Source organism: Catharus ustulatus, chromosome Z, assembly GCF_009819885.2.
Source record: "Catharus ustulatus isolate bCatUst1 chromosome Z, bCatUst1.pri.v2, whole genome shotgun sequence".
Lineage (NCBI taxonomy): Eukaryota > Metazoa > Chordata > Aves > Passeriformes > Turdidae > Catharus > Catharus ustulatus.
Window position 1 is genome coordinate 47,503,359 of NC_046262.2, and position 22,710 is coordinate 47,526,068.

Consider the following 22,710-nt stretch of genomic DNA (forward strand, 5'->3'; position numbering starts at 1 on the left):
GGATGAGCAAGTGTGTGATTTGGAGAGTCACAATGGGAGCATTAAACTGAGGACTACCATACCCAAACCATGAGAATCTTTCTCAATATTGCACTCGAATCCATGTATTTGGTATATGCACTTTGCTGGCTTCTGAGGGTTAATGTAAAGGTCACCCTGAAATTCTCCTCCTGATTGTTAAGGATAACTCCTAGATCTTTCTTTAGTACTTAGAATTACTGGTGGTAATACTCATAGCAAACCTCAGTGTCCTACAACATTGCTCTGAACTGGAACGTAAACTGCATTACTAAGGTCAGAATTTCTGTATGGGACCCTCAAACGATTAGAGAATCACATAGAATCACAGCATAGTTTGGATTGGAATGGACCTTTGAAGACTGTGTAGTCCAACCCCCCCAACTGTTATTAGTTTCCTCAAGTAGAGAACAAATTCTATACCCAAATAACATAATTATGATATAATTCAATACTATTTTGCTATTGCTGCAATTTTTTTCAACACAGTTTATTTTTACTGCATTCCGTGTGAGACAACTGCAGTATTTTTTTTTTTTTGCAGGAAGTTATTTGGGCTAGTCACTCATGGATCCTAAAGTTGTATGCAAGTGAGTTTGATATAAAATAATTTCTGTGTTTTTAATATGAGGTGTTGCTGTGGAAGGCTGATTGGAGAACACCCAGGAATAAAATGCAGCTGGCCTGTTTATCAGGCTGGTTCACAGAGTGATGGTGGAGAATGGTCTGTGCAAAATCACACAAAGATGAGTCCCACAGATGCGTTTGGTACAATCAGTTTTCAAGATGGAGACCACACTTACCATGCCAAGGTAATAGGTGCTGGTTTTATATGACTGACTTATTTTTATAATTTCAGCATAAGAAAAGGCAAAAAATGGATTGGGTGAATATCAGACTGATTATCTTAAGAGGGCAGGGGAATCTAAAAGTAAACCAGATTAAAATATGTGTATATTTTTATGTAGAACTTCACTGTGATTAGGGATATGCTGTCTGTATTGCTCTCATGCATTTTTGTGCTGTCATGTTAGGGCACCTCTAATCCTTCACATGATCTGCAGGACATTAATGCCTAGAACTTTGTAATGTGTTGCAGTTTCTCCTCCTGAAGTATTTAAAAGATGTTTATTTTACTCATTATTTTCCTTTCCAGTATATTAGACTTTCTTATGATAGCAATTTGGATCAGCTGCTGCACCTGATGGTTAAAGAATGGCAGATGGAATTGCCAAAGCTGGTGATCTCTGTTCATGGAGGCATTCAAAATTTCAATCTTCCTTCAAAGGTCAAGCAGGTTTTCAGCAAAGGGCTGGTGAAGGCAGCTGAGTCTACAGGAGCATGGATAATTACAGAAGGCATCAACAGCGGTAGCATAGTTATTTTTCTTTTTTTCACTTTTCCTTTTGGTGTTTTTCCTCTGCATAATAGCACATACATTTAGTCAAATAGAGTGAAATTGTTTGAAAATTGGTGATATATTAATACAAAATGAAGCCGTTTTTTAATAAGGAACAGTGCATAATTCAAAGAGTAGGATCATGTTTGTTTATTGTTGACAGGCAATCTGAATATTTTAATTAAAGAGCAGAGTATTCTGCATGTAATAAAAAACACTGCATATAGCCAGAACTTATCTCAGTAAATTTATCTGCTTCATTAAAATATTTTGTTTCTGTGAACTCTGGTTAGTAATTTTGAAACAATTTTCAAAGCTCAATTTAACTTGTGTTTTACAATTGATAAAGTTTTGAATCAGGATAATCCATTAATTAGCCTATTAGTAGCTGAAAATCCCTTTAGACTACTCTCAAAAACTCAGAGGGGTCAGTAAACTGAGGAATTTAAAGTTTTACTTCTTTAGCTGTTATTCAATCTGGTGATTTTACAGGAGAACTGTCCTGAGCATTTATGTAACTACTGAAGTTTTATGGATGTGAAAAGCACTATTAGCAACATGTAAGACTGTTATTAATTAGAAATATGTGCTGAGTTTGAAGCAGCAGTACATTGCACCTGAGCTGTGAGGTGTACATCAAATATACAAGCTGGGTATGATGTTTTTGTTTTGATTGAAACATAACTACAGTATAAATTAAGTGGTGCTAAACCTTTCTTGGTGTCCTAGCGGGTCTCTAAACATAGAAGAAAAATTGTCATTATCATTATCTCTTTAGGAGTGTCCAGGCATGTTGGGGATGCACTAAAAGGCCGTACCTCACCACACCTGAGAAAGATCTGTGCTATTGGGATTCCTCCATGGGGTATCATTGAGAATCAGAGGGATCTTATTGGAAAAGATGTGAGTTGGATTCATTTTAATAACAAAAGCCTTCATGTTCATGGGATGTTAGAGTTTTCTTGCATACTTGATTTTCTTTTAGATTAACTTCACTAGTTTGGTATTTTTTTCACTATATTAGAGGCTTAGATTTTACACAGCAAAGAATTTTGTGGCATGTTGAGGCACTGTATTTTGCTTTTTGTATATAAATAAATAGCTTTAAAATACTTCTCTTACAGAAAATTGCCAGTTCTTTTTTAAATTTTGTAATTATGTAGGTAACTCTCTTGTGGTTGTAAATTATGTTTTTCTATATTTAGATTCAGAATGAACAGTCAGATTAGTAATATACACCAATAAGCTATTAATATGTGAATTGTTTTATTCACAGTCTATTTTATATTCACAAACTGTGACTTTATGTGAGGACATAATCTACTCAAGTGTCTAAAGTATACTACTTAAGTAGTAAGGTGAAATCATTCCTGATAAATGTTATCTCACATATTTTTAATTGGAATACAACCCAAGGAAACTATGCCATGGTGTTCCAACCGTTGCAAAGAATGTCTAAGGATTGCAAACCTAATCAGAAGTGTTTTCTGAGGTATTAATTATGTGTTTGTTGTTGTTAAGAATCAAATGCTAAAAATCAAACATGATGGAAAATTTCGTGTAGCCATATTGTAATGAAGAAATACATACAAGTGTGGGGACATAAATGGTGGTATTTTATTGGTTTCTTTGAGGACATTTTTATTTTGGTTTTCTCAGGTAGTTTGCCTGTACCAGACTCTTGGTAACCCACTCAGCAAGCTGAGTACGCTCAACAGCATGCATTCTCATTTTCTAATGGCAGATGATGGGACAGTAGGCAAGTATGGAAATGAAATGATGCTCAGGAGGAATTTGGAGAAGTACATATCACTTAAAAAAATACACACGAGTGAGTATTGCTGTGGTCTGCTTTGTGACCACAAAAACCCCCCTATCCTAAAAGATGAGGAGGTACTTGACATTTCATGTTACATACTGTACATCTTGATCTGCCATAGCTTTTGCTGATGTCAAATATGTTAAATTAATTGCATGTATCTTTAACTCTAAAACTCAGGAAAATGAAAATTACAACATTTTTATAAAGCATTATGCATTTGGATGAACTCACATATGGGTTTCTCAGTTGTAGATACATCTAAATGACTCAGACTATTTAGTAAATGTTGAGCATTTTCTCACTTCACGGTTTTATGTGGTTGCTATTTCACTACTAGATATTTCCCCAGCATTTTGTGAGATGGAAAGATTGTTATATTCAGTGGAATGAAAATCCTTTTTACCGTGTTAACTACTTTTGTCCTCTTCACTCTTCTCTATTGTAAGCCTGTGATATCCTCAACTACAGCAACAAAGAGTGGTAGCAAAAGTAAAACCTTTAGTATTTAACAGAAAGCATAACTTATGCCATTTATTTAAAGAGTAAATTAGTTATAGTAAAGAAATAATTAAATAAATATTTATTACACATACAATTATTTCCTTTTATGCAGTAGATTGTAAAAATTATTTGTGGAAGTTCACTCTTTCCTAGTCATTCAAATCTTGAGGAATGTTAAAAAAGCATTAGTATTATGATGTTGATGTTACTTCCCATATTTGCTCACATTATAGAATTGCAAACTTAGAAACTAACCAAACTTTTAACATGTTCATGCATAGAGCTTCTTGCTCAGACTCTTACTGTGAGTCAGGCTTTCATTTCTATTGCATTGTACTTGAAATTAATTTCCGTTTTTTAAAAAAATCCTGCCCTGCTGCTGTAACACTTGAAAGAGTCTCTGAAGACTGAGATTACGTTTCTATGTGTGTAGGTAAATATGTGGATATTGAAAGATGTAAGGAATAATGTAAGGTGAAGGAATTATTTCCTCTCTGTCAAACTACATAAACAGTAATTTCATGATTATAAACTACACCGGATTATAAGCCACACTTTTGTTTGCAGCGAGGATCCGCGTGCAACTTTCAGAAAGTTGCCAATTAGTAACAGAATCTCCTGATAGCGGGGTTTACTGGATCAGGGCCCGGCTTGGGACTGCCTCCCCGGGGCCGGGCTATGCCTGCCGCCACTTGACACCATCCCTCTGGGGCGGCAGGCTCATATTTCCAGGTTGGCAAATTTCTGAACTTTGTTCATATATTGGCCGCATCTGATTATAAGCCGCACTTCCAGGTTGGGACCAAAATTTTAGTCCAAATGGTGTGGCTTATATTCGTGAAATTACTGTAAGTATTTATTTCCCAGATGTTTTGATTTTTGTGTGTGTGACTGAGACCTTTTCATAACTGGTTAGGTGTGTTTTGAAACAGGAATGGGCCAAGGTGTTCCCATAGTCGGGCTGGTGCTGGAAGGAGGCCCCAGTATGATCCTGATGGTGTGTGAGTACGTGAAGGCCAGCCCAGCTGTCCCAGTGGTGGTGTATGAGGGCACTGGCAGAGCTGCAGATATCCTGGCATTTACCCACAAGCACACAGGTGATACAGGGTGAGTGGTGGCATGATGCTCCTCCTCCTTGCTCTGCAGGTGGGGGCGGGCACCTGCAAACCCCCGTCTCAAACTGTTGAGATAATTTCTAATGCTTCTAGTAATGAAGCTGCTCCAGTCTTTGCCAGCTTTAACTTCTGTGATGGGAGAATGGATTTTCTTTCTTCCCTGCCTCAAGCTTGTGCTTGAATAATTAGTCTGCCAAATTTACTATGGCTTTTTTTGAAGAGGAAAAACTACATGTAGCTACTCTGAGTTACAAAATTTCTCTCCTTTGGTGAAAGACGCTCATGGATGACCCCCAGAGTATTTACTATTGTTTCAGCTCAACCATGTCTCCAATTACCAATATTCTGTACGTGGACTCAGATTTGGATTGTACAAAACTTTTGAGACTAGAGCTGGATTTCACTGCTGTAGGAGCCTCAGGCTGCAGCAGAAGGAAGACAAAGTTATCTCATCTTGGGCTTTGGGTTACTCAGTGGTAGCTCAGATTTGGCATCCTTGTCAAGGTGTCTGTGTACCACCAGTCCAGTCTCAGCTGCAGGCTCTTTTGAACCTACCTATTTTGCATTCAAACTGGGCATAAAATATATGTTTGTACAGTCAATTAACATTATATGTGGAAGTTTTTCAAAGTCAAAGAGCTTTTCAGATAAAAAAATCGAATTTTTAAGTGGTGCCCTGGGTTCACTCCATTTAAGAAAATGAACTATTTAATACATTTTATGTCCTAATTGTTTACTTATTGTCTTTGCTGAATATACTTTTGGATATGTGGTGTTTTCCCCTAATGTATTGTTCAAGAATTTTGTTCTTCACTTGCTTTTTCCCCTATAGTTATATTTTTTTAGCAATAATCCTTCAATTTAAAAAAAAGGAAAATATAAATGGAAAGGTTAACAGAAGGACAAAGAGAAAAAAAGATAGAGATCTGAAGCTTAATGAACAATTAGTAAGAAATTTCATTTTATGACAGTTTTGCTTTCTTTATTGAAGGAAAAAAAATACTTTCAGTGATTTTTAGCTCTAGATTCACAGAAGACCCTTTGAAAATTGTTAACTTACTCATGTGTTGTGTTTTCAATAGTAAATATGCATGTTAGGACAAATGTGTATGTGATAAATAATTTATGTTATAGGATAACTTCGCTTAGTGTTGAAAGAAGGATTAGGTCAATACAGAATTTGAAAAACAAATTTGTGATATGTTTCATCTTTTCTGAAGTGTCATTTGGGTGGGTAAGAAGTATCTAAAATATAATTGTCATTGATTACATGTCTGTTTTTCAGGGATCTGTGCCCTCAGGTGAAGGAGGAAATCTTAATGATGATTCAGAACATATTTGGATTGGAACAGAAACAGTCCAGTCATCTATTTCATGTTTTGATGGAATGCATGAAACACAGAGAGTCTGTGAGTAGGGTTCATGTGCTGAGCTTAGGAAGCCTTCATTTCCTGTTACCATTTTTGCTCTTTCTCTGGTGGGTTGGCACATGCACAGGTGTTATATCTCATACAAGATAATGCAAATGTGTCTGCCATTTTCTAGATTGAGAGCTCTTCAGAACCTCTTTAGTTAACTTCTCAAGTTTCATTTTCAGCCATTGTTTATGAAATAGGAGCTTTTCTGATTTTAGTAAAAAACCAAATATCTCTGTTTTCACAATAAAAAAAATCAAGTAATTCCTGTATTTTTCTTCTCTAGTAAAGTTTTATTTATGATATAGAAATCTTTCCTTCCATTCTTCTACTTACAACAGAATTGTGCTAGAACTTGTCTCTGAAACACTGCTAGTAACTGGAAATCCCCTCCCTCCCTCTAGCTGCTGGCCATGCACTTGTGTAAACCCTATTGACTGTCACCAGTAACCTTCCTATATTCCATGTGCCTTAGCATAGTTTCCAGGAGGGTCTGCTCCATGATTGTGCTGAAACTGATTGCCCTGTAGTTTCCCAGGTCATTCTTTTTAGCCTTTTAAAAATGGTAGTTATGTTTCGCCTTTTTCAGTTACTTTGCCAGTCTGTCACAATTTTTCATACATGATGGAGTTCCCAGTATACAGACAAGTAATGATAATTGCACCAATAATCACTAGAATGGAAACTACCCAGCACACTTTCAGTATATTTTGTTTTATATTTTTGTTCTGTGTCTATTTTCTAGCTGAAAATGTAGCAAATATCAACAATGTTGCATTTTTACATTTCTCAGGTTTAAAAGTTAATCAAAAGGAAACAGGCTCATGTAGATTCATGCAGTAGGTTTATTCCAGTTTTCCTGGGGTGCCATTGCATTAAAAACTGAAATGGTGCACTTTCTGTCTGAAACAAAGGGAAATTGTGTCTGCACCCTTGCCATTGTTTATGATGAAATGTGTATGATTTAATCTACCACAGCCCATACAAAGAAGAAATACAGTAAATTCACGAATACAAGCCGCACTGAGTATAAGCCGCATTGCCGGGTGTTGGCAAACATTTCGGTTTTTGTCCATAAATAGGCCGCACCCGAGTATAAGCCACTCTGTGTTCGCAGCGAGGACCCGCGTGCAACAAAGTTGCCAATTAGTAACAGAACCACGTCAGGGCGGGGTTTACTGGCTCGGCTCAGGCCATAAGGGCTCGGGGCTGCCAACAGGGCTGGGTGGCCCAGCTCGGTGCTGCCGCTCGGCGGGGCTGCTCGGGGCCGGCCGCCGCCACCGCTGGGCTCGGTCACCCCAGCCCGGCGCTGCCCTATGGCGGCAGGGGGGGCACAGAGCCCGCCGGAACCTGCGGCGGCCATGGGAGCTGGGGATGGAGCCTGCCTGCTCCTGTGGCGGTGGCACGTGGGGACGGGAGCCCCCTGAGCCGCGGGGCCAAGCGGAGAGAGCTGCCCGCCTTCCCCCGAACCGCAGGGCCAGCAGAAAAGAGCTGCCCCTGCCTCCTCCGAGCCATGGGGCCAAGCAGAGAGAGCTGTCCCTGCCTCCCCCGAGCCGTGGGGCCAGCAGGAGAGAGCTGCCCCGCCTTCCCCACCCCCTGTGCTGCCTGCACAGAGCAGCTCCACCCGCCGAGCAACAGAGTAACAATTTGTAACAACTGCGTAAATGCAGGGTTTTACTGGCAGGAGCTCGACTTTGCAGTTTGCACTGACTTGGTTTGCACTCCCAGGGTTGAAAATGTCAGAAAATTATTCACCTATTGGCCGCACCTGAATATTAGCCGCTTTCACCGTATGAGAGCAAAATTTTGGTCAAAACAGTGCGGCTTGTATTCGTGAAATTACTGTAACTGTAGACTTCTCTGCCTCACCTCAAATAGTATACTTCTGCAATTCTAACAGATTACCATATTTGATGCGGAGTCAGAAGATGAGCAGGACATTGATTTGGCAATTCTGACGGCACTCTTCAAAGGTACTGAAAAGCACAACCTTTTTTATCTGGCATACAGCCTCACAACTTACCTTTTCAAAGTAAGGGAGTAACATATTTATGTGAAAGCTGATAGATCCCTTACCTGCCTCCTAGGTACGAATATGTCTGCTTCAGATCAGCTAGATTTGGCATTGGCCTGGAACCAGCTAGACATTGCCAAGAAACACATACTTGTTTATGGACAACACTGGAAGGTACTATTACCTGCTCTTTCTCACTGTCTTTACACTCTATTTTGATGACTGATTTTTCATGATTTGCATTTCTCAAGCTTTAATTAAGGAATAGTTTGGTGACTGGACTCAGTCTTCTGTAATCTGTTTTGATTTTGGAGGGGAATTATCCTTAAAACAGTGAAGTATTCAACTACACAGTACATCAGATCACATTAGTTTTTCCAGAGAAGAGATGATATCTAAAATTCCTGTTGGTTTTGCTGCGAGCTTTTCTAAGTAGTTTCAGTGATTATTCTGGATATGTATTTTTTCAAACCTCTACTGGCAATCAGTTGTGATTAGGGACATTTCCTTGTAGCTTAGAACACTCTTTTCTCCAAAGGTATTATTTCCAAAGGGGTGTTGCAGTGTTGCATCTGTTTTCCTAGCTCTAGACAGCAATATCCCAGTATAAATCACCAGGCAAAAAAAAAAGTAATTATTAAGCCATTATTTTAGATATTGTTTCTTAGGAATAGCTGTAATAAGAGAATTATGATCCATTTAGAAGGGATATCTCTCCACAGCTGAAGGTGTAAAAGAAACCATATATGAAGTCACTAGCAGAGATTTTTTTAACAGTAAATGTGAGGTATGAGAAGAGGGGAGAGAGAGAGTTTAAACAAAAGAGGCCACCACGTGGATTCCTGCAGTGTCCTGTTGGTTTTTATTCACCCTGGTCTCCGTTGGTGAGATCCCTGAGTTGTTCTGGACGTACCACTTTTATACACTCTAAGTCCTGGGTACTCACAGGATGTGCTGTTCCCTTATGGGAAATCCCATTCCCATAACTTGAGTTGGCATGTGGATAAGGACTTGCTTCCTTTCACCGCAGTGGGAATTTTTGTCCAGATGCTAACCAGACCTTTACCTCCATTAGGCCTCGAATTAACTCCTTCCTACTGCAGCATCTGTGCTTATCTCAGGTTCTGTTGTGGTGGCTTCTCAGGTCAGCAGTATTTTGGGACAGCTAAGTTCATTCTTTAGGTCCTTATAAAAGGCAAGCCATGATTAAGACCTGCGTTAGCTACATGTGAATGAAAGAAAATATAGTAGCAATTAAATAAATTAATTCAATTAATTAATTGAATTTAAATTTAAATTATGGTTTTCAAGTTTTTGTAGCTAATCCAGTATTTAAGTATAACCCTCCATAAATGAGTTTTTTGTGTACATAAGATTTTTGTAGATGACAAATATATAACTCTGTGTGCCTCAACACATTTTTCCTATTAGTTATATGAATTCACATTTTCTTCAGGATATAAAGTGATCCAAGAAGTACTTCCTAGAAGTACTCCTTAATTCCCTGCCAAGAATGACAAGATTTACTTTTTTTCAGTCCCAAGTGTGTTTTCTTCTTTAAAATATAAATTTTGAAAAATGGGCAGTTGTATATATGTTTGAGTGGCCATAGTTGATTGTTTACTGCAATGAGAGACTTTTATCTTCTTAATCACCAGCCCACATTTTTTTGTGGTGAATAAGTCTGAATATATGGAGGGCTATGCTTGGAATGTCTACAATTGAGCATCTATGAATTAAAGATCAGACATTGGGAAAAATTTATTCATGAGAAGCGTTATCAACCATTGAAACAGGCTCCTCAGGCATGTGTTGAATAATCAACCATAGAACTACTTAAAAGACATAGATGTGGCGCTTAGGGACAGTGTTTAGTGGTGGACTTGTCACTGCTAGCTTTACTGATTGACTTGATGATCTAAAGATCTTTTCCCAACTAAATGATTCTATGATTGTGTGAATGGGGAAAATAATAACGTTTTTCTGATCCTCACCTCCTCAACACAGAAGGGTTTAGGGAACTGTTGAGCAGTTTAGCCTCTTTGCTCCTGGCTTCTCCAAGGTGAACATAAATTCAGTTTTTTCCACATTTTTGACAATATTTCCTGCTCTTCCGTGTACTTGAATTTCCAGATGAAAAAGCAATATTTTGCGATAGGTAGATCAGCACTCAATATTCTCATTTAGATATTTAGTGAAAAACTAGTATTTTACAGATTGCTCTATATTAACCTAAGGAGAAATTCTAGCAGGCTGTATACCTTTTTTACATATTTCTAACTTACATCCAATTTATATTAATGATTGCAGAAGATAGGTCCACCAAAGCTTTCTTCTGATGCTAACTGCTGAAAAACTGGTAGAGCTCTGATTTCAGTCTACTGGTCTACTTTCAGCAAGTAACTTCCTTGCTTCCACTTATTCAGCTGTATTTTTTCACGTTGTTATTATTGTATTTCTGTTATATTTTTCCTTACAAAGTTCTAACAGTGTTGATATGCCATACTTTGACAACCTGGGTTTTTTTTTTAATGATTTGCATCTTCTGTCTGTGATGCTGATGTTAGAGGGACTGATTTCAGCTGTACTTCAGTTCTCTGGAAACTCTTAGGTGAATACCACAGAATCGTGTCAATTTACCACTGCCACTTTATGGATAGTTTCTATAATCTTTTCTACTGATACTTCAGTTTGACACAATTCTTCAGACTTTTCTGCCATAAAGAACAACTTTGATACAGGATTTTCCCAGCCTGTTCTGTAGTAAGCAGTAAGGCAACAAATTAGTTTGCTATGTCTACAATAGCCTTAAGTACTTCTTTTATACCTGGTCATCCTCTGTCCTTACAGATCCACTGGCAGCCTCCCTACTCTTACTTTTCTGCTTCTGACATGTTTAAAAAAAAATATGTATCTGTTCATATCTGCTTAGTACAATATTCATCACTATTTTGAATGAAAAGCCATTGTTAAATAGTAACTGTGTTCTCCCCTTCAGGTAAGATTTAAAGATCTCATAATAAACAGACCTGACATTTCTGCTGCTTCACCAAGCAAAGATTAGGATTAGATATACTCCTGAATGTTTTTCTTTTCTAAGCAGGCAAAAAAACCTCAAACTATTTTTTTGTACACTGAAAAGAAAAACATTGGAAAATGTACAAGAATGGTTTTAAAGCTTGCCTTTAACTTAGTTACTTTCTTAACTAAAGTGAAGCAATCCTCTGACTGTCAGATACTGCCAGACCTGCAATTGTCAGGGGCTACAGCTTCTGCAGTGTTATTGTGGTTGTGTGTTCAGATTATGAGTTACATATTTAATGAGCAGGTGATTGTCTCTGGACTCTTATAGTATTTCTGTCTATTTAAGTGTTTCAAGTAAACATGTACAATTATACATGTATCATGGCCATTTCTTTTTCGAACTCTAGTCTTAGAAGTTTAGAAAGTAAAGGTTATAACCAGCTGTGGCTGTGTTTCCATTTAGAGGTCAACTCTACCTCAAATACCAAAGAATACCATTCTAATAGTTACCAAAGGGCTACTGACCTCTTTAGACACATTGCCAGTTTAAGGACTGTTTGAGGAGATTTTATGCAAGAATGGCCACTCACTCTCAGATATTTCTGGAAGAAAATCCAATAATTCAGGATCAGTGCAAAAGTTTTCTTTTTACCTGTAAGAATTCTGTAACATTTAATGGTCATCTTTTAACATAATTTCTGTCAAACCTCAATATATACATGTAATGTACTGTTTCCAAGTTAGCACTAGCACCTGCCCCATTAGTGTTCCAGCCTCCTCATTCTGCTCACCCCACTGCATTTACTGTGCATACGTGTTCTGTAGAAGAACTTTATATGGGTTTATATTAACCTCTTATGTCTAACTCCTTTGCTATTTTGCATGTGTAAGCTCTGCTGAGCTCTGTTCAAATGCCATGCTCCCACCATTTGGGCTCTTCTTGTAGGTAGATCTCAGCTTCATGCTTCCTTTGAGGGAGTTTATTCTAATACACGTTCTCTCTCATATTTGAAAAAAGTTTGCATTAAAGAACTTGCAGTTATATAGAGACTTCTCTGTGGTACTTTGTAATAGCTTTTGTCATGTGTCAAAAAAAAAAAAAAAAAAGGCTTCCCTTTGTGCCCTGCATTATCATACTTCATCTTCTAAACTGAATTGCAGAGTAGAGAATGTATTATCAGAGTCCAGTTGTAAAGCTAAGTTTATAGAAGTCCCTGAAGATGTTGGGTTTATGGAAACTGTTTTCCTTCCCTTCTATTGGCTTTCTACACAAAAATGTCCACTAGCATATTTTTCTTTTGTACGTGCACTTTCAATATGCATAGAAACAAATCATTGTGATGGAGAGATTAGCAGCTCCAGGAAAGTTTTACTTATTTTCAAAAGTAATTTTCTAATATTTTCCTTCAACTTTCTCCATTTGGAGGTTGGTGCCTTGGAGCAGGCAATGCTGGATGCTTTAGTCATGGATCGTGTGGATTTTGTTAAACTATTAATAGAGCATGGAGTGAACGTGCACCGTTTTCTTACCATATCTCGTTTGGAAGAACTCTACAATACTGTGAGTATTTGAAGTCCCAGTGTACCACTTTAGATATGAAAGCCTGGAAACACACTGTTTTGCTTAAGGGGTGTGATGATTAGGCAACGTTTTTATGAAGGGTTTTTGAAAAAAAATTTTAAAATAAAAATTAATGGGTTTAGTTATTCTTGATTGCGATGTGGGGATTTGGGAATAGTGTACCAGGTTGTTATTTTTTATTCATTGTCATGAACTAGATTCACTACTCATTGGAAGCTGATGAGAAATATGTCCAGATTTTAATCTGATACGTAATGAATGCTTACCTTGCTGAAAATGATGTTGTTTAGACCAAAGCTATATCAGCTTCTTTCTAGAATAAGTCAAGATTTAAGATAGTAGAACTGTTGCAGATTGGTCCGAAATAGTTTTGAAAATATTTATGAGTAGAGGGGGGAGAGTTTGAATCATAATAGTTTATAGATTTTTTTAAAGCTGATTTCTTACACTGATTTTCTAGTGTAGAGTGGCGTATCTATTTACTGTCTTTTCTATTCACAGAAACAAGGACCATCAAATCTGCTTTTACACCATCTAGTTCGAGATGTGAAACAGGTAATAGACATAAGAAAGGCTGGGGACAAAAATGCTAGATTAGTACTTCAGTGTCCACTGGCAAGCTGCTGTTAGATAATACAGGGGAATTTCGGTAACAGAAGTGACAGCTTCATTACTACAGTATCTGCTAAATGGTTTCATCTTAATTCCTCTGACCCCCTAAGCAATTAACCAACATGCTGCTACTGAGGCTCCCAAGGGTCCTGTACCTTAATTTCAAAGCCAAGCAGTTCATCCAACTCAAACTCTCTTTCTCACATTACTGAATTGACATATTGAAGTAATTGTACAAATGACCTAGTGAATTAGTGCAGAAATTATGCTTTAGGATTTAGTGCAGTAAATTAGCTATAAGATTTTCTATTTTTTTCCCAAAGTTAAAGAAGTATTTCTTTGTTAGAGGTAGTATTTGGATGTGCTGCATTTCCTAGGAGAACAGAAGGTGGCAGTGGATGACTACTGCATGGAGCACTGGTTCCATTAGTGGTTTAGTAGCAGCCTTGTTATTTAGATACATCATTAATTTATTTCACAGTTATCTGTTGTACCTCACAGCACTGCTTAGCTAGGAAGGGATGAGTTGTGCTTTATGCATCTAGACTTCAACACAGGAGATTCCTAGAACCAAATCTTGACTAACTGGCTAATTCTTTCCAGGATGTGATTGCTAAGATAAAATGAAATGGTAAGCTTGACTGTTTGCAAAGTTCTGTTGGATTCATGGCATAATTTTATTATTGTGGATGACTTTCATGTCAACCCCATTCATGATTCTTTAAACAGATGTAGGGTATTCTGGTCTCCATAACAAACTGTTTTGTGTATTTTTCTATAGTGATGAACATACTCAAGATCAAATTTATGTTATAAATCTGGAAGATCCATATGTTGAAAGATCTAAATCTTGAAAAGACACTGGGCTTTTCCAGGCTAAGAAAACTCTCTTCCTCAATGAAGTGACTGATATGACCACTTCCCTAAAATCCCTATATAATTTGTCTTTATATATCTCAGGATACTTTGGGAAAACCTAGTGCATGATCTAAACAGGAGCTTTTGGTACTTGATACACAGTAATGGAATTACCATAAAAAAATGTTTGCACAATTTCAAATCTTTCTCTGCCTTTGTGGCAGATCTGCAAACAGGTCTAAATGCTGAGAAGCCTTTTTCACCAGAGCTTCTGTAAGTTCACATAAGTGCTCTGTGAATGGGTTATGCAGTTGCAGTCTGATTCAATATGGTGACACTGTAGCTGGGACAGTCAACAGAGTGATGTGACCCTGGATTTAAGAATATTTTCTCTGTTACTGGAATCACTTTGATGTTTCTATGTTTGAATGAAGAAATACTTCAGTGTATCAATTCAGGGCAGTCTGCTCTGATAGTATAAAAGATGGGGGTCAGTGCAGAGAGAAGTTTCTACAAGTTTAGGTAGTCAAAAATACTTGCCTAACTCTTCGTGACCTGGGGCTGTGTGGCTTTAGCTGACTGTACTGAAGGTTGCTACTGAAGTCTATTGAAAAAACACCCTCAATCCAATGAAGAAAAAGACTTTTCACAGTCTTAAAAAATCTGCATGGAAGAGAATCTATTCTTCAGAGAATTTGTCACAAGCCTTGAATCTTGGAAGGAAAGTGGAGGTAAGACAGGCAATGGTGCTTTAAGCAGAAGACGTGAGATACTCAGAGCTAGGGCATGTACTGTTGTTGTCCTAGTTGTCAAGACAGTTTTTAGCCTCAACAGGATATTTCCAGTCTCCCGGAGTTACTCTACTTCAGCTTAAATGCATCTACTACTACTTCTCCAATTTTAGTTAAGCAAAGTGCTTAATCATCCCATGCTAGTTTTCTCTTGTAATGAGAAGGTTTTTATTTGTACTTCTGCTGTTGGTGCTTGTCCTGAAGAAGAGTTACTCTCGCTATTGGATGCAGCTGATCTTGTGAGCATTGCAAAGTATGCAATGTGAGTACAGTCAACTGCAGGCATCACATTTTTCCCTCATTTCTAGAAGAGATCCATGTGGGTAATGAAAGCGTACATTTTCCCAATAGATGGAAACTTTTCTAGATTTTCTCTTACAATGGGAGGGCTATTACATGGTTGAATCTTGCATATAACAGCATCATGGAATATTTGTGACATTTGGTATTTCAGAATAACCTTTCTTTGGATTACAAGATATCACTGATTGACATTGGACTAGTGATAGAGTACCTCCTTGGTGAAGCTTATCGGAGCAGCTACACAAGGAAGCATTTCCGGATTCTCTACAACAATCTCTACAGAAAACACAAGGTAGCTTCTTCCAAAACCAAGAAAAGCAAAAGTGTAACACCTGAAAGTTGCTCAGGTTGTCATCCTGGTTTTTCTGAAGAACATCATTTAAATGTATGTCATGCTTCTCTGCTTGAGAACTGTGGAGAGGTTGCAAATAAAAGAGACAAATCCCCAGGACTATTGGTGGTTGTTAAATTATTTATTAATTCAGTAAATTTACCTTTGTGTCTAGTATCTGAGTTGCATTTTGTCTATCATCCATCAATAACGAATGACAAGATTTTGCCAACCACCATGCTACATATTTCCTTCTTGCAGCTTGAAACACCTCATGCAAATACTAAATTCCACTTGCCTTGAAGTAGACTTAGGGCACGTCAACATTCTCCCTATTGGTTTCCTAAAATCAGTAACTTAAAAGCAGGCTGAACTTCTCAATAAATTAATGGAAAGTTGTTCCCAATATTGCAGAAAGAGCAGATTTACTGTATAAGAGTGATTTCCATTTTTGGACTAGAACTGGACTTTTAAGTACTTCCATATGTTAAAAAACTAACAACAGAACCCTCTCATCCCCACAAAATGCTTCCATGACTAAGAGAAGAACCTCATAATGATCATGGAAAATGAAAAGAAATAATGAAACCTGTAACTTGGAGTGAATAGAAACAGAGAGAAAGAGCTTTCTGTGTGTCACTAGTTTTTAACACAATGCTTAATAAAAATGATGTGAGCAGTTCTAACACTTTTTTGCCCTTTCCTAATAAAATATGACCTTAAGAGGAATAGATGAAACCACATAAACATATAACTAGGAATTTTTGGGAAGAGCATTAGTGATTCAGCTGTTAACATTCTTCCCTTTTATCTAAAACTGAACAAAATTTACAGAGATGCTGGATGTGACATCCTTCAGAGGAAATTATCAGCAAAAGGTTCAGGGAATTCTGTCTTTCAAATGGCACATTTTATAAAGGTCAGCACTCAGAAGAGTAGGTGATTCCATCTGTTGCAACCCTGTTTGTTGCAATTCGAGGATGCTACATGTGGAAAAATATTGTTTTGAATTCAGACACTCAGAAAGCTATGTTTGTTAACAGAGATGTGAAACAGGCCATTTTTTTCCTTGATGGTATAAGCTTCAGTAGTACTTATGGGAATTTTTTACTCACTAGTTTTTGAATAACATCGGTTTCTGCATGCACTATTGCAGTCAGCAAGTACCAGCAAACTTTATTTCTAATTTGCATTTCTTTTCTCATGTTTTATGGTTTGCATGTGGATCTAGAGAGTGGTCTCCAGCTTGCCTCAAAGCCTGTCTCATTCCTTTCATCAGAGTAATCAGATGGATAGTGGAATGGGATCCACTGAAAGTACTTTGCACTCTCAGTTCTTCAGAACTGCACAGCCTTACAAATGCAAGGTAACATAATCGCTTATTCTAGACTTTGCTTAAGAAATATCAGCGTGATAATAATTTTATTGACAAATTTTAGACATGTTGGTAAGGCTCTTAGTTTTTATAATTCTACTTAAATTGCAGTGGAAACAATGCTTTACTGCTCACTGCTCATGAAGTACAAGTCTTTCAATTTTGTTGGTGAAATCAGGCTCAGATTCCATGATAGCTTAACTTCCATCCTTTGTTGCTAAGAGCTTTAATTCAGTAAAATATAAATCACCATATTTCTGAGTATGAAGCATGTGTGAAAATTCTTCTGAATTTGGAAGAAATATAGGAGTTCTCTGACTTTCCTAATGGCTTTCTCATGATTTCTTATTAAAGTGCTAGAGTAAGACTGTTAAGAAGAGGTACAGTCAGAGAAAGAATGACAAAGATTGGTGTTCACATCTATCTATCTATCTATCTATCTACCTACCTACCTACCTACCTATCCATCCATCCATCCATCCATCCATCCATCCATCCATCCATCCATCCATCCATCCATCCATCCATCCATCCATTTATCTGACAAAACTTAAAATTAAATTTAAAGTTAAATGAATTTAAATGGCTGTTTTGGCATTAGTCAGAGCCAAAATGAACCCATGATAGCACTGAGACTTCCTCACTTATATCAGACTTTTTTTCCTGTACCTTTCACCAAGAAATACCCAGATATGAATGTATAGCAAATTTACATTACAAGTGTGACAGGCAGTAAAAATAATCTTTAAGTATCTAAGGTGTATTTCAGTCTGTTTACTTTTTCTTCTATCGTGACACATACAAAATAGAGAGTAAAAATGGGGTATCATGGATTTTGGAAAGTGCCCAACACCATGGAAAGGGAAGCTATGAAAGGCATGGATGCAGAGCAAGGTGTATTTTTCCTTCTTTAATGTTACCAGCTTCTTAGCATTGGTAATCTGGACATGGTCTTAGCTGTGGTTTTATGACTTAAATGTATATAGCTATCAAATAGTTTGCTACTTGCAATTCAGATTTGCATGCAGTTTTAGAACCTCAACCATTCACTAGAATCTTCTTTTTTGTTGTTGTTGTTGGGTTTTTTTTGTTTTTTAAACAAATTTATAGGAAAGATCCAGCCCTTTCCCAAAGTATAAGAAGAAATCTAAAGAGGATATAAACTATGCAGAGAATTATGCGTCAACTGGCTTCATCTACCCCTATAATGACCTCCTGGTTTGGGCAGTATTAATGAAAAGACAGAAGATGGCTATGTTCTTCTGGCAGCATGGAGAGGAAGCCATGGTCAAAGCTGTTGTTGCTTGTAAACTCTACAGAACAATGGCACATGAGGCTAAACAGAGCAACATGGTGGATGACACTTCAGAAGAGCTCAAGAAGTATTCAAAGTATGAGTCCTCCCTTCATTTCAGTTAACGTTCTCTGGTACTGAGAATGGTTAGATATTACCCTAAGCCGCTAAGAGTTGGCAATGTTAGTGATGCCGTGGATTATAGGAGTATTAAAAAAAAGTATTAAAAAAGTGCTGATACTATATAATGGTTCTATGTACTGGTGTGTAGTGCAGTGGAGACCTAAAGGAAAACTCTTTGCATATTACCTAGATGCATAGTTGACAATGTAGGTGAGTAATGTATAGCTCATTATCTGCTAAATGGTCGAGTGAAAGGCTTTCCCTTGTAGCTTGTCTTCCAGTTCAATTTGTTAAAAAGCCATATGGCACATATGTGTTGGACTGCTCAAATCTATAACAAGCAGTAATGAGCAAACCAAAATCAGTGCTTAAATACTGCTCTGTGTGAGACTGGAAAGTGAAATACCTGATTGAATGAAAAGGGAAGTAGATCAAGGATTCTTTTTTGAGTTTGTAATTTCCATTAAGTTTTTTCTGGTAATTTTTCTTGTTAGTAATATATTTTCTGCTTTGTAGATTTCATGTTTAAGATTCAGGTGCAATAAAATGTACTCTGTTCTTTTGTATGCAGCTCCAAATCCTAATTTGAGGGAGGGTATGTACTTCCTTAAGGGGTCCTCTCTGCAAAGGTGTTTTAAAGTCAGTCCAAAAGAAGAGACTTTTGCAACTGGCTGCAATGCTTGCCCACAGTGGTGATGAATCTGTTGGTCAAAGCAAATACGAAGAACTTTGTAGGGACAATTTTGATCACTGAGTGAGATTAAGAACAAAACAAATAAAAAACAACGAAACAAGATGGCCCTAAACATTGTGAGTAGGACTAAATAGTTGGGTTTACACGCCAAATTGTTTTTCATTAGGTATATCAATAAAGCAATGAGAAAAAGGGGAGAAGGCATGCTTACTGAGACTGATGGCTGAACTTGAGTTGCCAGAGTACTCACAGCAACTTCTTTTCAGCAGTAACTGAGTTTGGACTGACCCCTGTTATGTGAACTGTTAATTCCTTTCTGCTTTAGGGAATTTGGGCAGCTTGCCTTAGATGTGCTGGACAAAGCATTCAAACAAAATGAGCAGATGGCCATGAAGTTGCTGACCTATGAACTGAAGAACTGGAGCAACTCAACTTGCTTAAAGCTGGCAGTGTCTGTGGGGCTGCGACCTTTTGTGTCCCACACGTGCACACAGATGTTGCTGACTGACATGTGGATGGGACGCCTGAAGATGCGGAAAAACTCCTGGTTTAAGGTAGCATTGGTCAGGGGTTTTTTTCTGAGCATTTGGGTGCTCTTTAGATGCTTAATATATGGGGGTTTTTTTGGTTATGAACATAGCCAATGCAGCTTCAGACAACTGTGCTTAAGCGTATGTTGGAACGTGAAAATCTGGGAAACAAATGCGTGGGAGGAAGGGAAAACAGTACTTGCTTCTGTTTTATTTCTTTGCAAAAAGCATGTGTGGGATGACATTAGGAGGAAGGATTCTTTTGTTGCTCTTCCCATTCTCTCAGCATTTTTCAGTCCTTTCTCACCTGCTCTTGCTTCCCCACATTGCCTGTTTCCTGGCAGAGCTGCTGGTGGGAGGGATGCTTTCCAGACAAAAGGAGCAGTGTTGTAAACATCCCCAGATACAATGACACTCTTCAAAGCCACAAGTCAGCCAAGAGCCGCACAAATCACAGAGGCTCTCAGACTGTGATACAGATTATCAGCACCAGTGGCTCCTTCCCCAGGCAGTGGGATTGCACCGGGTTTGTGCTGGCACCAGGCACAGCTGACTGTGGCCTCAGATTTATGCTTAATTAATCTTGTGGCTCTCTTTTTAGGTCATTATGAGTATTCTCGTGCCTCCCACCATACTGATGCTGGAGTTTAAAAGCAAGGCAGAAATGTCTCATGTGCCTCAGTCTCCAGACTTCCACCAGTTGTGGTATCATGGGGAACAGTGCCCAATCAGCTCTAAAGATACTTTGGTGAGTCTGTGAGGATCAGTTATTTGTGTGGTGCAGATCTGAGGAGTGAGAAGATGCTTGTCAGGTGGAATGTAACGGCTGGAGGCCAGTTGTCTCTGGAAGTATGAGTCAGGTTCCTAGTTTGGATATGGACTTAGGTGAACTTGGTACAAGTTACTTCATCTGTCCTGGGTGTCACTTCTGTACTGACCATAACAAGAAAGTCCTTCCCAACCTCACATGAATTGCTAGTGCAGGAAGGGAGCAGCCCTCCCTGAAGCAGATAAGAAACGTGCTTACACATATTCTGCTTAACAATAACTTTTGATTTTATCTATTAGTCTTCGGCAAAAGTCCAGGCTACTGATTTTCCTTAAATACTGTTTAAAAAAATATACAGTGTTTCTGTGCCTTATAGAGCATCTTTCACGCAGTGCATGTTGATTGTTGCAAGCGAGGTGGTTGTAACCTAGACAAAACCAAGCTACTGTAATGCTTGGTGTATTCAGAACAAAGTTTAGACATTTGTGTCTGTCTTCCCTCTGAAACAACACTGCCTTTGCAATTATAGACCATTGTTTCTTACTTTAAAAATGCTATTTCTTTTAAAGAAGGATTATGGTGTGGAAAAGGCTGTTCAGAAGTCTGAAGAAAGCCAAGCAGATGGTAGACAAGGAAACCTGTCTGGAGCTAGAAAAATCTATGAGTTCTACAATGCACCAATTGTCAAGTTCTGGTTTCACACGGTTAGTCATCGTTCTAGAACTTGGATTGACAAACTCCTCCTTTGGTCCTTCAAATGCCACTTAATTCTGCTTTTACTTTTTCTAGCATGGATTTGCAGTCACTCAGTGGTGGGTGTAGGTGGGAAGCTATTTGAATGTTAAGTGTAAAGATTCTGCTAAAATCATGAGCTGAACTAAAAAACCAACCAAACAAGAAAAATCAAAAAACACAAAAAAATACAAATCCGAAAACCCAGAAAAAAAATTTCAGGGAACTAAATAAAATCTCTAGCACAGGATTTTATAGCGATCAGTTGCAGAGGTTGAGAGAGATTTGAAGGTGACCTTCTCTACCTTTAATACTTCACTGATATTCGTGTTTGTTTCTTTAAGAACTGTCTCTGGAGAAGCAAATATTTATCTATAGGAGATCATTTGCTATAGAAAATGTGCATTTATCAAATCAGTTTTAGTAACCCTGTATCAGCAGAGCTTAGGATGTTTAAGATCAGGCTGTTCATTAGGTCACATCACTGTGCACATAAACTTTTATTCTTTTAACTAGGTGTGCTTCAGTGGTTTATAGGTTGTAATCTATTATGTTAGATACATTTATAGCATATTCTTGTACATCTAAAACACGTGTTTTCCACCTGATATCATTCTTGTGTTTTGGAAGGCACTGATTAACCAGCACTGACTTATAATGACTTTGAGATTTGTTACTTGTCCTTAGAGATGACTGGGATAAAAGCAAGGCTGCCCTTGCATTCAAGGAATGATGTGCAGATCACAGAATAGTTAGAATTGGAAGGGACCTCTGGAGACCATCCAGTCCAACATCCAAGTTAAAATAGTCTGATTCTTTTATGAGGATGAACATATGTTGCAATTATTTATCTTATGCTCCTGCCTATTTTTTCAGCTCTAAAGTACCGATTTCTGATGATGTTTAAGGAGAAGCCCATAAAAACAAAGCAAAGCAAAAAAACCAAAAAAGTTTAGAGAAGTGGAATAAAGATTCTAGGCTCAAAAACATGACAGTGTCCCAGTAGTCTGAGTACCTATAGTGAGACCAATCAGCTGTTAGGTTTGCAGAAATTTGTTTGACGTTTGAGGTGTGTATGGATGATACACTGTGTATTTTGCAGATGTCGTACTTGGCATTCCTTATGCTCTTTACTTACACTGTGTTGGTGAAGATGGAACCCATACCAAGTGTGCAAGAGTGGCTTGTTATCATTTATATTTTCACTACTGCTGTTGAAAAAGTCAGGGAGGTAAGTTTTTTTCATTCATGTTTCTCATCTTTATTATATACCAGGGATAACTTCTCCAAAGATTGCTAAATCCTGAATTATTTTTGTAGAGAATTATACAGGGAATTAATTTATTTGAAGTCTTTTATTAGAAGACCAGTTCTTGGGCCTTGAAAATTCATCTAAAATTTTGGCCTT

The 22,710-nt window shown here is 37.8% G+C and overlaps 2 protein-coding genes across 2 annotated transcripts in view; both read left to right on the forward strand.

Moving 5' to 3' along the window:
- Positions 1–8,377, forward strand: part of LOC117010305 (transient receptor potential cation channel subfamily M member 6-like) — a 30,415-nt gene extending 22,038 nt beyond the window's left edge. Inside the window, exons 4-10 of the mRNA XM_033084610.1 lie at positions 650–830; positions 1,175–1,388; positions 2,196–2,320; positions 3,077–3,248; positions 4,673–4,847; positions 6,141–6,264; positions 8,171–8,377. Of these exons, the coding sequence (XP_032940501.1) occupies positions 650–830; positions 1,175–1,388; positions 2,196–2,320; positions 3,077–3,248; positions 4,673–4,847; positions 6,141–6,264; positions 8,171–8,314 (1,135 nt within the window). The 3' untranslated portion in view covers positions 8,315–8,377. The remainder of the gene's footprint in view (positions 1–649; positions 831–1,174; positions 1,389–2,195; positions 2,321–3,076; positions 3,249–4,672; positions 4,848–6,140; positions 6,265–8,170) is intronic.
- Positions 8,111–22,710, forward strand: part of TRPM6 (transient receptor potential cation channel subfamily M member 6) — a 62,384-nt gene continuing 47,784 nt past the window's right edge. The window contains exons 1-11 of the mRNA XM_033084609.1: positions 8,111–8,243; positions 8,358–8,458; positions 12,735–12,869; positions 13,392–13,445; positions 15,606–15,746; positions 17,017–17,151; positions 18,271–18,551; positions 19,597–19,825; positions 20,403–20,549; positions 21,140–21,274; positions 22,405–22,533. Coding sequence (XP_032940500.1) covers positions 8,366–8,458; positions 12,735–12,869; positions 13,392–13,445; positions 15,606–15,746; positions 17,017–17,151; positions 18,271–18,551; positions 19,597–19,825; positions 20,403–20,549; positions 21,140–21,274; positions 22,405–22,533 — 1,479 coding nt within the window. The 5' untranslated portion in view covers positions 8,111–8,243; positions 8,358–8,365. The remainder of the gene's footprint in view (positions 8,244–8,357; positions 8,459–12,734; positions 12,870–13,391; positions 13,446–15,605; positions 15,747–17,016; positions 17,152–18,270; positions 18,552–19,596; positions 19,826–20,402; positions 20,550–21,139; positions 21,275–22,404; positions 22,534–22,710) is intronic.